We start from the raw sequence: 14,503 nt of genomic DNA, 5'->3' as shown, positions 1-14,503 counted from the left end.
CTAAAGCATGACCTGTCCCACGGCCATGCTTCAAAGCTCCGACAAGATAGAGTCCTCCCTAAACACTGCAACTATTTCAAAACCCTTTTTACAAAAAAAAAAAAAAAAGGAGGTGGGGTGGGTAGGGAGTGGATGTCCACAGAGGATCAAAGGGCACCCTACAGTCTGGCAATTGCCTAAGAAAAATGGCAGCACTTCCATGAAATACTGGCCTAAAATAATTTTGCGGCTGGGTATGTCCTAATTTCAAATTGGATGTTTATCTTGGAAAGGCTTCTATCTAACTTGTCCATAAAACAGTCCCGCTTAAGCTCCATGAGCTCTGTGAAAATGGAATCCAAAGCTGGTGATTAAGGGGGGCCTGGAGATGGGTTCCATATGGCCGAACAGCATGGGAGGGCAGGGCGGAGGCCGGCGTCGGGGGGCCGCTTGGCTTGAATGGCTGATGGATCCGTGGACACTCGTTGCATTACACCCGAACATCTGGATTATTGCTTGTAATGTCCCTGGGAAATATCCACTTTCCATCAAAGCCTTTATCTATCTCCGTCAGACTTGGAACCTTTTAGTATTTAGCACAGTCATGTTTGATCTGATGGACTTGCTTTCTTGCTAGTCAAGTTGTTGGTTTGGTTCTTTTTTTCTGTCCTCTCTTTCTTAAAGGCAGGGTAAGAGAATTCCCTACTAGAATGTTCACAGACACAAAGAAGAAAACACGAGACATGTCTTCTACTTATTTCGCCCTAAATAATGTAGTATTTGCAATACTTCTAAGTAGTAGTATAATAGTGATAATACTATTCATTAGGAAATGAAAGCTCATTTGCAAGCCACATATTCTGGGTATATGTGTTGTGTGTTGTGTGGGTGTGTGAGTCTGGGTATGTACCTACCCCCATGTGTGTGCTTTCAAGAAATTCCTTAATTAATTGAACATTTCAGCTCCACCCTGAAGCGGGGTGATAGGGCGATGGAGTCGGAGGTGGGAGGCGAAGTTCAGATATTCTATGTGCCGAGCCAGGCTAACAAAACCTATTTGTTCTTCAAACATTCTTCCTTTCCACCCCCCAATAAATCAACTCATCCGCATTCACTCAGTTAGCTGGAATAGCTCAGGTTTTCATGCCCGTGCCCTAGCCCATAAGTGAAATTTGTCATCTTAATGTAGCCTGGGATGGGAGAGGCAAGAAGGAAATGACCCATCAAAGGGGACGCCCGCCCCACCTGAACTGAAAAGAACACCAGCAGATGCAGCGAAGTTGTCTGGGTCCTGACCCTAATTCCTCCGCAGACATAACAGAGAAAATATAGCGCATCAGGGTTTTCATATTATCCCTCTTCCCTCCCTTCTCCCAGCTCCCCCCCCCGCCCCCACCAAGGATCAGAACCTTTTACTATTTCTATGTTGATTCATTCATCTGTCTGGGCTCCTAGCCCCACCAGATCAGCACCCATTCTTCTTGAAGGGACAAAGCTATCTCCATGGATAAGGCTTGTGCAGTGGTTATTAACTGTGGAAGCAAGCTATGATATTCCGCTGATAGCCACACTAGTTACTGCAGACGTGAAAGAGCCTTGGAAATCTGTATTATATTTCTAGGACATGACAAGGAAGGGTGACTGGGAGTGCAGAGGGTAGCATGTCCTCTTCCTTCAAATGTGGGGGGAGACAGGGTCACTTCAGTCTCCACAGAAGGTTTTGATCCAGGAATAGACCTTCAAAGCCATGAGTTCACTTCTATTCTGAACCACAGAGAGGGGACTACAGCTTTATTTAAGGAGTTCCTCCGAGGGGACATGCTACGGAGTCTGTGGTGAGGTCCCAGTACCCAATGTCCTTGAGGTGGCTTCAAAAGAAACCCAGGAAATGAGGTCAGTTCTGGTCTCTCCTCTCTCCTCCCTCTCTCCTCTTTCTCTTTCTCTGTCTCTCTGTCTCTGTCTCTGTCTCTGTCTGTCTGTCTGTGTCTTTGTCTCTCTCTCTCTCTCTCTCTCTCTCTCTCTCTCTCTCTCTCTCTCTCTCTCTCTCTCTCTCTCTCTCTCTCTCTCTCTCTCTCTCTCTCTCTGAGCCCAGGAAGAAGGGCAGAGAGGTGATGAGTCAAGAAAGATCATAAAAGGAGGACAAGGCATTCGAATCCAAACCAAGGTCACATTGAGCTGTGTCATGCTCCAGAACTGATGATGAAGATCAGTGGGACTGGGCAGTCATCCAAGATGCTCCAGGTACACCACAAAATGAAGAAGAAAGGGGGAGCAAATGGGGAAGAGAGATGAGAGGAGAGCGGAGGGGAGGAGAAGGAAGGGGACAGGGGACAATGGACAGGGGAGAGGGGACAGGGGAAAGGAAACAGGGGAGAGAAAGCCGCGAGTGACCTGGCACATCCATGAGTCACCAACTTGTGCACAAATCTCTTCCTATCACCGGGGTGACAGAAGTCTAAGAACCTCGTGCATCCTCTTTTTAACACTCATTCATCATTTCTTTGAAGTTATTGCGACGAATAAATCCACGAAACAAAAAGAACCACATCAACTTTGTAAGAAAAGCAGTAGAGTCTTCAGATTCCATCTATGCTGATCACCGCCTTGCAAAGCTAAGGGGAACATACCCATCCAGTGATGAAAGTTTCAGGGAACTATTCCTCTCAAGTCCTTTCAACACGTAAACCTGCTCTCTGCCGCCAGCAGCTTCTATAACCAGGGACCCCAGCTTCCAGACTAGATTCCCCTTGGCAGCTCTTTTATATCATCTGAAGAAAATCCTGCAAGCAGGAATGCAACCAAGACACAAACATCTTTGCATAAGGATCACATGTCAGCCACTTCAGATGTCTCACATACAGATGGAAGATGTGTGTGTGTGTGTCAATGAAAACTCTATCACAGGTCCAAAAGAAAGAAAAAAAAGAGGAATCATCTGTACAAACAGGATCATTATCTATGAAAGCTGTTCAACATGGAATATTTTTTTCAATTAAAAAAAAGAGGAATATCATACAGAATGCCTTTTTCAATTAAGAAGGAATAGCATAAAAAGGAATATCGCTCAAGTTTAATATAATTAAATAAAATTTAAAAAAAACTAAATTAAGAGAATAAAAAGTTTAAATAAATAAATTAGGGCTATAAATACCCAAAGAGCCCTCAGAGTTAGGAAAATAATTCTCATATTACCTATTCTTAAAAAATAAATAATAAAAGATTTTTAACTGAACAAGGTTACCTCTTTGCCTTAAGCTATTGGAAGCTTAAATGTTGAGGGGCATGTGCAAAACAGCCTTCATCATCCAGTATTTCCTGAGTCTGAGTGTGGGTGTGTGTGCGTGCGTGCGTGCGTGCGTGTGTGATGGCCTGTATGTCAGGTCTATTTTTTCCTACATCTTGGCTTGACTTACAATGTGGCAAAAGAATCCTGTCCCAAGCTGGCCATCTCTCTGTCCTAGTCTATGGCAGGGGCGCTCAAAGCAGAATCTCCTCCAGAAACACTCGGAGAGCCGGTTAAGAGCACTGCCAGGTCTTATTCCCAGAGATTATGACTGCATGAGTCTAAGATGGGAGCCAAGAAGTTATATTTTTAACAGTCTATGGAATCCTAGAATAGATTGTTGGGGTCTCTTGCCATGAACAACATGGTCTTCTTCAGCCTCCGCTCCATGTGTCGTTTCCTTCTCATAGGCTAATAGTCACCAGTCTCCTCAGAAACTAGCCCCTGTTCCCAGCCTCAAGTCTACCCCATTAACCTGCAAGGACTGGATAAGGGTTCCCATGCAACAGAGGTCTCTTTAGTTCTCATCTCTCCTACCAGGCTGTCAGTTCAAATTATTCTCGGTGGGAGAACTCTGAGCAAGTCTGAGTCTCATGTCACTCAGAGTGGAGATCTGATGATCTGCTGAGGCAAAACGTGTCCCCATCCTTCTAGCATGGAGGGTTCAAATAGATTGCTGGCCAGACAGGAGATGGATTACAGCCTCCATTCAGAGAGAAGGCAAGACCCAAAAGATCATTCTGCCTAGGCCAACACTGACCTAGACTGCCCATCACAGAGCAGATGTTCAGGAGTAAGTGCACAGCAACATGTAGAGACATAGACACGCACAATGTAGACAGCCAGGGACTCCGGCGTGGTTCAGTGGCAGAGGGAATGGTTAGCATGCACGAGGTCCTGAGTTTAATTCCCATCATCAAATACACACACATACACATACACACACACACACACACACACAATGTGCACATGCTGCATATGCACACATCCTTACGTGCACAGGGACATAGAGAGAAGGGTGAGAAAGAGAGGTGATAGATAAGAGGGTGTAAGACATAAAGAGATGCCTAGAGAGGAAAACTAGATTGGCTGTATCAGATCACAGATAGTAGATATGGGAAGAGCAGACAGACTCATGTGTTTAATCATATAGGTGGTTATTTGAGTATATAATTCTCTAATAATACTAAAAAGTGTTACTATGGGAGAGCATAGGAGTTCAGTTAAGAATGTGTGAATTTGAAATGAGCAACAAGCAGAAACAGGGAGACTGCCCAGGCACAAAATCCTCCCTTGAATTCCTCACACGGATCCTAGGTCCTCTTACCAAAGAGTTTCCCTTACAGTGGCTCACGAGCCCACACACAAATATGGTGTGAGTTTCATTAGAAACAGCAGTGTAAGGAGAGAGGTGTCTGTTTGGAGAGTGGGCAGTAAGGCATCTGTGTAAATTCAAGTAGCTCTTTTCAACCCAAAGCTATGCAAATAAAGTGATAAAACTCTCTCCTGATTCTCACTGGCTCATTAAAGTTAGATGGATGGAGACAGATGATAGAGATTGATGATAGATAATATAGATCATAGATAACAGATATAGGTAAATAGATGATAGACTGGTAGTAGATATATAGTAGCCCATAGATGATGGTAAATACATGATCAATAATAGATAGATAATAGACAGTAGATTATCAGATAGACTGATTAGTAGGTAGGTAATATATAGTAGGTTATCAGATAGATTGATTGGTATGTAGACATTGGACAGATAATAGATAACAGATATTAGAGATAGATAATGGAGATAGATGATAGATAATAGACAGATAGGTGATAGATATATAAGTAAATAGAAGATAGATAGCAAACAGATAATAGATAGCAGATAGGTAGGTAGGTAGATAGATGATAGCTAAGAGATAATAGATAATAGAGAGCAGAGATAGATAGATAGATAGATAGATAGATAGACTGATTGATTGATTGATTGATTGATTGACAGACACATGGAGCTTCCCTTCCAATTCTTTGTCCATCTTTCTCTTTCAACTTAAGTTCTTCCCTATCAAGCAAGCCTGGGCCCACCCCTCTCCCAACACAAAGCCAACTGGTCAGGGAGGTAGAAAACGTAGCCTGCAGTCATCAGCCGTTGAAGTAACAGACAGTGAAATAAGAGAATAGGAAGCCAAATAGGCTAAAAGAATTGGCACCATTCATTAATTCCACCCTAAATAATAAAGTTATATACCAGTGAAGGCCCTCTCTTATCTTAGAGAGCTGACATATAAATATAAACCAGTGGGCCAATAAAAGGGGGGGCTATGTCAAACTATGTACTTATCTCTGAAGATTCGTTGTAAGTCATGGAAATCTCAATCTAAAACCAAAAACCATTGTGTTCAGATGTAACACTGCTACAGACCCAAGTGAAGGCAGAGGTGTGTGTGTGTGTGGGTGTGGTGTGGTGTGGGTGTGGGTGTGTTTGCTGAGTTTCTGAGCCCAGTCAGTGAATTCTCAATTCCATTTCTGTGATTTCCTCTTTGCCTTCTCCTGTTGCACTGCTTGATAGGAGAAGGGGTGGCTGTTGATTTTTATCCCGGCCACTGTTACAATTCTCAAGCTAGAGAGAAGGGAGGCTCGGAAAGCAGCCCTGCAGTCACACCAATGGTTAGACACTAGAAATACATAAAGAAATTGCATGGCAATCCTGGTCCTATTAAATCTCTAACACTTCTTTATATGCTCATTGCAAAAGGTTTTTGTGTGGAATGCAAACCTATTTTATAAAGGCTGTATGGATATATTTACTGTATCAAAATCTGATGCAAAACAGAAAGGAAATGGTATAGAACAAGTTTACACACACACACACACACACACACACACACACACACACACATCTATATCATGCAGGAACATTTGATCCAAAAATTAAGAAGTTAGAGGAAGAGAAATGCTTAAATGAAGGCATTATGAGCCACATATTGAGAGGGGCACATTAATGGTATTTTACAGGTTACATACTGTATTAGAACATGAAGTTTTTCATACAGGTCAGACATTATCCACTATTTACTATAATGTGTAAAACCTAAAATAAAAGAAGAAACTTCTAGCATACAAATGTCAGCAAGTAAGCTGACTGGGATACACAGAGTTCACAACCGTGTCTCTAATAGTTTCTGTGTCTATTTCCATAAGACAAATTAGCAATTCTCCTGCTCTTCTGTTTAGAAGTGCATGCTCTCAGAAGCAGCAACTCTGAATGGAGTTCTTAAGTCTTCCCCAGTGTATAACTTACATGCCTCAAAGAAGAACATGAGGAGCTTTCAATGAATTTTCATCATTGATCAGCTTATTAAATATAGTCATTTGTGGTAATAATATTTGTAAACCCCAGTACACAGAACTCAAAATTTCAGAAATCAACATGACTTGGGATAGAGAGAGAGAGGAATACAACTCAGTTTCAACACACACACACACACACACACACACACACACACGTATTGCTCTCTAGATCCTCTGTTCCCTTCCATATTTTTGATATCTTTGTCCAAGCCGTCAACATTTTTCTCCCCCATCCCTCCTCACTCCTTTGGCCATTCTTCCATAACCTCTCCGGTCCTCCCTAGACTCCAATATTCCCCAAGCTCACAATTTTTCTCTCCAGTCTTTTATGTTCTTCCACACACCAAAGCTCCCTAACTAAAGCTGGTTATTGATGTACAGTACCAATGTTTTAGTGCACTAGCAGAATCAATAAAGGACGAAATACTGCTTTGTCAGGTTTCACCAAAGCATTCTGGGAAGGTTTACTGCCCTGGGTGGCTGCAGGCTGGGCAGGGTCGAGCCAGCACCAGGCTTCCTTCCACGGCAAGACACGGGGCTCTTCCACCCCCTAGTGACTGCCCAGGGTAAGACAGCGCTGGAGGGAGTTTCACACACCAGGACTTCGGCTCTCTGGAGTTCATTTCTAAAAACGAGGCACAGTCTCGGGAAGGAAACAAACTGGCAGGGTAGCAAAAGCGTCTGGGTCACCTTCTCCCTCTCCCATTTGCTCTCTCTCAAACACACACACACACACACACACACACACACACACACACACACACTTTGATCTAAAGGTATCTCAATTACAAAGAAGGAATCATTCTGTTAGAAGTTAAAGCTGGGCCCTACATGTTACCACGTGTGTATGCGTATAAATACAACTTGATTATGTGTGCAACTTCTTCATGTCACACACACACGCGCACACACACACACACACACACACACCACCACCACCACCACCACCATCATTATTCCAAAGCTGGCCTGTATAAAGCACCTGAACAAGTAAGCCATTTAATTAGAATTATTTCCCTAATTATTTCTCTTTCAAGAGTAACTAAGTGAAGTTAGAAACACTTTGAGGGTTTTCTTTACTTTTCTAATAATCTTCACACTTGGTCTCCTAATTCACAAACTAAATAACTTGATAAATTATTGCCTGCAGAATACACTTCTTAGAATACCGACATCTTTACAAACTATTGTATAAACTGCCATCATCCCATGGAGAAATAATTTGGGAAATTCTTCCACAAAGAGTAATCACTTCTTTATCAGAAGACATAACTAAGAGACTTCTGAAATACACCTCATATTCTTTCCTCTCAATCTTTACACTGCCCCAATAAGACTGATAGTAGTTTTTATATCTAAAGGTAAACAACCTCCTAAAGGAATAAATCTAACCATGTTACATTCTTAATAATCCAAGTTTAATGACATATATAATTCTAACATGTCTGGTACATATAAAATGTTATCATTCCAACAAGCAAGGAATTCAAATATCTGGCCAGACCCTTTATTAAGTAAAAATTTAAGGGAAAATAGTTACCTTCTTATATGTGAAGAGGCAAAGAATAAAATTACAAGTAAAGGCTGGGTGAGGGCCAATATGTCAACATTTGTATTTGCTACAAACGTGAAGTTTCTACCAGAGTATCAGAAGGAAACACAGACGTATTTACCTTGCTGGCACTTAACCGCTTCCGATGCGACCAACGCTAAGTTTGGCACCGTTGAATAATCAAGATGGCAACAAAGGAACAGAGAGAAATCGTTAATCATGTGGTTATATTGTGTTATATGCTACAAAGTACGTTCTATAGTTGGTGCTCAAATGCTGATGTTTTGAACAAAGCACAGTTAAGCAAGAAAACAGAAACACTGGAAAATCCCATGTGTATGTTTGTATTACCTAATTTTCTTCTAGCATTTAGTCTGGACAGGCAATAGCAAATGGCTACTGCTTAGCCCCTAAAAGTATACATGAAATGACCTTGATACCATTATTATTTTCTCTTTTTTTTAAAGAAAGTGGAAAGTCAGGTATGTCCAATGTGAAAATATTTATGACTAACTAATATTTGTCATAATAGTTCCTGTGTAAGTCTCCATATTCCTAGATAACAGCAAACACAATTCCATTAACTTTCATAAGCTAATGCTCAATACCCCAAACAACGGAAACACATTTGGAGTCATTATTTCCTAATTAAGGGAAATAGTACAGCACTGAGTGAGAGAAGAAAAATATTTGCTCCCTGCTCTTCTCACCTTTCATTGGACATGCTAAGTTTCATCTACAATTAAAATTAAAACTTGGATGCAGCCTGTAATCCTAGCTACTCAGGAGGCTGAGATCTGAGGCTCATGGTTCAAAGACAGCCAGTGTGGAAATGTCTATGACAATCTTATCTCCAATGAAGTGGCAAAAAGCTGGAGTGGGGATGTGACTCAAATGGTAGAGTACCAGCCCTGATCAAAACAAGTTAAGGGAAATAGGGAGACCCTGAGTTTAAATCCCAGTACAGGCACAAAAATGATTTACAATTAAAATGTTCCCTCTGCAAAACCATCTTCTTACTCTGGTTACCATTCTCTATCTCAAGGCTCTACTTAGGCTGCTCAGCCAGTTGACTGGTTGTTCAAACTTAGATCAATTTGGAATATCCTAACTCAGTTATAAACCTAATGGAGCAGATCACACTTACTATTAGATTTAAGGAAAAAACAATACCTATAGGTAAAGGACCTGTCATTTTGTCAATATGCCTCCCCTGCAGATGAGAGAACAAAAATAATCTTTAGGGGAAATTCACTCATCTACCTCTGACCAAGAACTGTAAACGTTGGCCCAGAAATGACTTGAGAATATTCTTTGCTATTAACGCCTCTCCTCTTATGAAATGAGGGCATCAGCATTTAGCATGTGACAAAGAGTTCTAGAAACTACCGCCAGGATAGTAAAATCAGTTCTTCCAGCTGGTATCTTCTCAGTGTGGTATCACATATTTTCACCCAACCCAAATGCCAAAATTAATTAGCATCTTGCAGGAGTATGAAGCTATTTAAATCCTACTCACAGAGAACTCTTTGATTTTTTTGATAATAATCAAAACGGATTATCATTAACGAATACTCATAGAAAAATGACTTCGCCTCTTTGCTTATTCTTCCCTCCACACTACCACACTGAATGTCTCTACAACATTAGAAGCACCGTACTTCTTAATCTCAATCTTCTCCATGGCACTATGAAACAAATACTCTCCTTATCTTCCTTCCTCACCTGAGAAAAATGAACTGAGAGGTTAAAGGAATTTTGTAGATTTGATTAATGCTTGGTGGAACTGGGGATTCGAAGCCAGGAAGTCTGACCAAAAAGAAAAAAAGAAAGAAAAGATCTTTTCATTGCACTCTTCTGTTTGCTCAGGAAAATAAAGTAAGGGTCAGCCTTCTAGCAAATGTTTTAGCACCTGAATGGATGACTTCAATTCTCACCTATGTTGCTTGTTTTAAATCTCTACCACTGAGGGTAAACTCACTCAGCGACAAGTTGTAGGTATGAAGATTTTTTTTTGTTTTTTTAGCAAGTTGGTTCTGTAGCAACAATCACTAACTTCATGGTTGATGGAAAGGGGAAAAAAAAGTAGAAACAAAACTGAAAATCTGTGTTGAAATTCCTTCACCGAACCTTTACTCCAAATAGAAATTTATAAAAGGTACCCTATCTATCAATGACTCCACTGGCCTCAAGTGCAAGTCATTTCCACTTAAAAACCCCAACATAAAATACCTTGAAATATGAACTTAACTTGATGAAAAGAACAAATGTGCTCTCCTATCTATGACACTCAAAGGGCTCATAACATGCAATTGGAGTAGAAAAGCTACATATGGCTCAGAATAAATTATTTTGTGAATATGCCTGGGTGATGCTCTGACCAATATATAAAGAGAAAAAAGAAAGGAAGCTGCCAATGAGAAGAGGCAGGGTTTTGTATACTTTCTCCTTAAAAAAAAATTATAAATAAATAGGTTGTATACCAGACTTCCACCAGACCCCAAAACAGATTTAAAAAAAAAAAAATAGGAGTAAGAAACCACATGAGTGAGCACATTGTCTAACAAATTCTTCAACACAGAAGGCGGAATGGGGCTGGGGTGGGGAGATATAAGGAGAAGAAAACAAAATAAGGCAAGAACTACGCATAGACTTTGAACTTGGAAAAAAAAATGTTGAGTGGCTTTACAAAAACCCAATCCAAAGTGTCGCTAGTATATATCACTCTGCAATTTGAAATCACGTAAACTTAAAATATCATTTTTTGACTTCTCTAAAGGTAGGAATGATTTAAATGTATTCAAATGGCAAGCTGACTACTCTAATAGACTATAGAAAGATCTACAATGCAGTCATTTAAATATGTCAATGTGTTCATGCAGAAAATGATCTAACTTCACAAACACCACATAAATACATAGGAACATTCAAGCATACACTGTTCATTTGTATCTTAGGTTATTTTAACCTACTGTCCATCTCAAAATTGTTTAGTTTCAATATCAATTTCAGACACTGTAACATCAAAATACCACATTTATTGACATCCTAAGTATGGACTACTTCTTTATTTTAAAGAAAAGTGATCAGCAGAGATTTATTCTGCCTCTGTTGAACAAATTTACTATAAGGAAATCCAAATTAAAATGAAATGTATAGTTGTCACTGCCAGTTAAAAAGGGGCAACCCAGTTTTTCTACTTCTTGAAGCCTACCTTCTGTGTGTTTACTAGCAAACTACTGTTGATGTTCAATACAAGTCAAATTACAATTCAAAGTATGGGTGTGGTCTATAGATATCATCCTCCCTGTCCATCTGACCTTCTCATGTGAAAAAAAAAAAGAGCCCTACTGAAACCTATTCACAACCTAGTCTCACATTGTTCACAATGGACTCCCCATGCTAGACAGAAATACATTTTATTCTTCCTCCAGCAAAATGAGAAAAATGCCTTACAAATAAGTTATAATTGGGTACAGTTTAGTTCTTACTTTAATGTGAAGGGCTAGAAATTTATAATCCCAAAACATAACATGAAATTGTGATTTACAGCCACCTATTCCTTCCTAAGAACATCATGATAGAATCAGGGGCTCATGATAGAATCAGGGGCTCTTTGGATGTTAAAGGCATCTTCAGAAAGCAGGGTACTCATGAGAAATTTCCGTGACGAAGAACAGAGAACGTTAAAATTTGTATCTTTTTCAAACTAGTCGCAAAATAGAAAGCTTAATCAGTAAGAGAAAGGAAGAAAAACTAAAAAGGCTGCAAATAATTTATAATATCTAAATCATAGGATCTATTGTTCATAAATGGAAACTAGATTTAAAAATAGTTTAGGACACACATCACCCAAAAAAATTACTAAATCTAAATCTTAAAAATCAGTGGACATGTATTTCAGATAATGGAGGATCGGCAACACATGAACAGCACCTAAGTTTTAATTACAGTAATACTCATCACATCTCTAGGCAAATTAGAGATAATTCTTTAATGGGCTTTCCTGCCAGTCATTCAAATGACATGTACATAACCACAAATGGGTTCCTTCAGTTTATTTAAAAAATTTTTTCATTTTCCCCTAAAAATTATTATAAAAATGTCAGTAGCCCAGTAATCAAATGGCAATTACAGGAGCCAGCTTTAAAAGAACAAAAGGATCTGCTTACGTGTCTCTTGAAATCTCCCTGCTTCACCACAAGGTTCAGATTTAGCACAACCACACCCATGTCATCCTCTAAACTGTTGGGATCTTCCAGTTTTAAAATACACTCAGTCGTTCTGAAAGCAAAAGGCAAACACAAAAATAATGATAACTTAAACGCCGATTCATCTTTTGGCATCACAGATCACTTAGGATAATAAATAGTCTCCTACCTCTTGCTAAGGATTAAACCACCAAAGCTACAAGACAGCTCCGAATGAAGTGGAAAGAAACCAACCACCAATGTTGTAGGCCAGGAAACTTTGCTTGGTATTATCTGCAGGCCACGTGGCCCAAATAAAATATAAAGTATTTGTCTTGAGTGATCCTGAATTCTTAACCATGAAATTAAAAATACAGTATCTATTTCAGAGTATGTGATAAAAGACGTAATGTCTGAAAAACGTATTTTTGGCATCTAATAATAGCAGACTCTTGGAAATAGATACTGAGTTAGAATAACACTCTGTTTTTTTATATTCGTTTGGGTTATGTCATGTTATCTGCTTTCCACAAGTACTATGAGTGATGATCTCCAGTTCCCATTAAATAGTCTTAGAGAAGAAAAAAAAAATACCTGTTAAGTTCAAGATCGCGGAGAACAATGAACGCAGACCCCATGAAGTCGGAAGTGGTTAAATCTCGATCGTACACCTGGGTAGAATAGAGGCCAGGAATGTGCAAGGATTGTCATAAACCCACCAAGTTTCCCAAATTATTAACAAGGACTTAGCAGACGGGGGACACTTGGCTTCTTTTTTTTAAATCTCTCCTTCATGCCTGACAGTAATTTGCACCATCCAGTTAAAGAGAAACTTCAACCAACCCTATAGAGAAAAAGACACTTATCCAACCTTACTCTTTTTCTTTTTTTGCCTGTCATGGACAAAGAAAACAGCAAAAACCACTTATAATATTCACGGGCACTAAACACAAACCAGTCTGCAGTTTACGCGCCATCTCATAAAAATGCTAGCATCTTTATTTTTATGGTAAGCACGTCTTCTTAAATAGAAAGTTGCTAAGCATTCTACAGCAGGTCTCAAACCCAGCTTCCTGCTGTTGGAGCCCAGATGTGGGAGCAACTGCCTGGTGGCTTGAAGCCCTCTTCAGTAGAAAGCGATTCCTCATAGGAAAAGGTTTCTGTCCGGTGTCATGACTTACTGCCAGGAACCACCTTTCCACCTCAGGTAAGTTTACATATGGGCAATGGAGCTAGGGTTTCCCTCAGAGTCTATCTCACTGGCTACGTGAAGCATCGACAGCGCTGAGCCCTCTTCTGCGCAACTGCAGAGACATCGACTGTGGGAAGGAAGCAGAGCTTCTGAGACTCTCTTTTTTTCCCCCCAAGCCCTCTGTGATTACCTTCACCCGGAGCTTCTGATCCAGGCTCTGAATTGGCAGCACAACAAGTTCATCCCACACTGGATTCAGGTTCTTATAGATGACTTTGCTTTTGTACAGTGTCTTCCCGTTCAGCTTAAACTTCACATAGGGATCGCTTGTGCCTTTCAAAGGAGAGAGAGAAGGGGAGATAGAGGGAGGAGGAGAGAGGGAAAGAGGGAGGGAGAAAGAGAAAGAGAGAGAGAGAGAGAGAGCAAGACAGATTTTAAGTACACATCAAAGTCCATTAAGGAACAAATCTTCCCCAGGGCTCGGGCTCAAAGCACTGTGCATGGAGCGCAGCCCACACAGACCCCGAAGGCCCCTCTGGTGGAGGATAGAAAGAGGGAATGAGATAATTTAGGAGTAAATGATTCATTCCTTTACTTTTTTTTTTTTTTTTTGGTTTTACCTTTACTGGTAGAATCTGAATGTGTCCTTTGAGATTTTTGTTTTTCCTGTTTGAATTCATTGTGGTTAGGTCATCTCTCTACTACCCACAAAAACCCAAGGCAGCGACTCACGTGTCCACCCCCCCACCACCCCCAAGGAATGTCCAGATGTCCGTGGAAAGGCAGAGTTATATCCAAACCTTTTGCCCATAGAAGGCCGGCTCCACAGAGCCCTACACGGGAAACTATCATCACAATAAAGAAACCCACTGCTGAGGCCACACGCTCAAGCGATGGGATGAATGGAGCTGAGGGCGCAGAGATTAAGTCAACTGAGGGAGGCATTCTTTGCTGGG

The 14,503-nt window shown here is 40.5% G+C and overlaps 1 protein-coding gene across 1 annotated transcript in view; it reads right to left on the bottom strand.

Moving 5' to 3' along the window:
* The window catches only part of Mctp2 (multiple C2 and transmembrane domain containing 2), a 113,917-nt gene that overhangs the window by 84,651 nt on the left and 14,763 nt on the right, over positions 1-14,503 (bottom strand). The window contains exons 4-7 of the mRNA XM_048369137.1: positions 13,738-13,880; positions 12,950-13,026; positions 12,338-12,449; positions 8,287-8,322 (exon numbers count right to left, since the gene is read on the bottom strand). Coding sequence (XP_048225094.1) covers positions 8,287-8,322; positions 12,338-12,449; positions 12,950-13,026; positions 13,738-13,880 — 368 coding nt within the window. The remainder of the gene's footprint in view (positions 1-8,286; positions 8,323-12,337; positions 12,450-12,949; positions 13,027-13,737; positions 13,881-14,503) is intronic.

This window comes from Perognathus longimembris, chromosome 20, assembly GCF_023159225.1.
Source record: "Perognathus longimembris pacificus isolate PPM17 chromosome 20, ASM2315922v1, whole genome shotgun sequence".
Classification (NCBI taxonomy): domain Eukaryota; kingdom Metazoa; phylum Chordata; class Mammalia; order Rodentia; family Heteromyidae; genus Perognathus; species Perognathus longimembris.
This window is presented reverse-complemented; position numbering and strand designations above follow the sequence as displayed.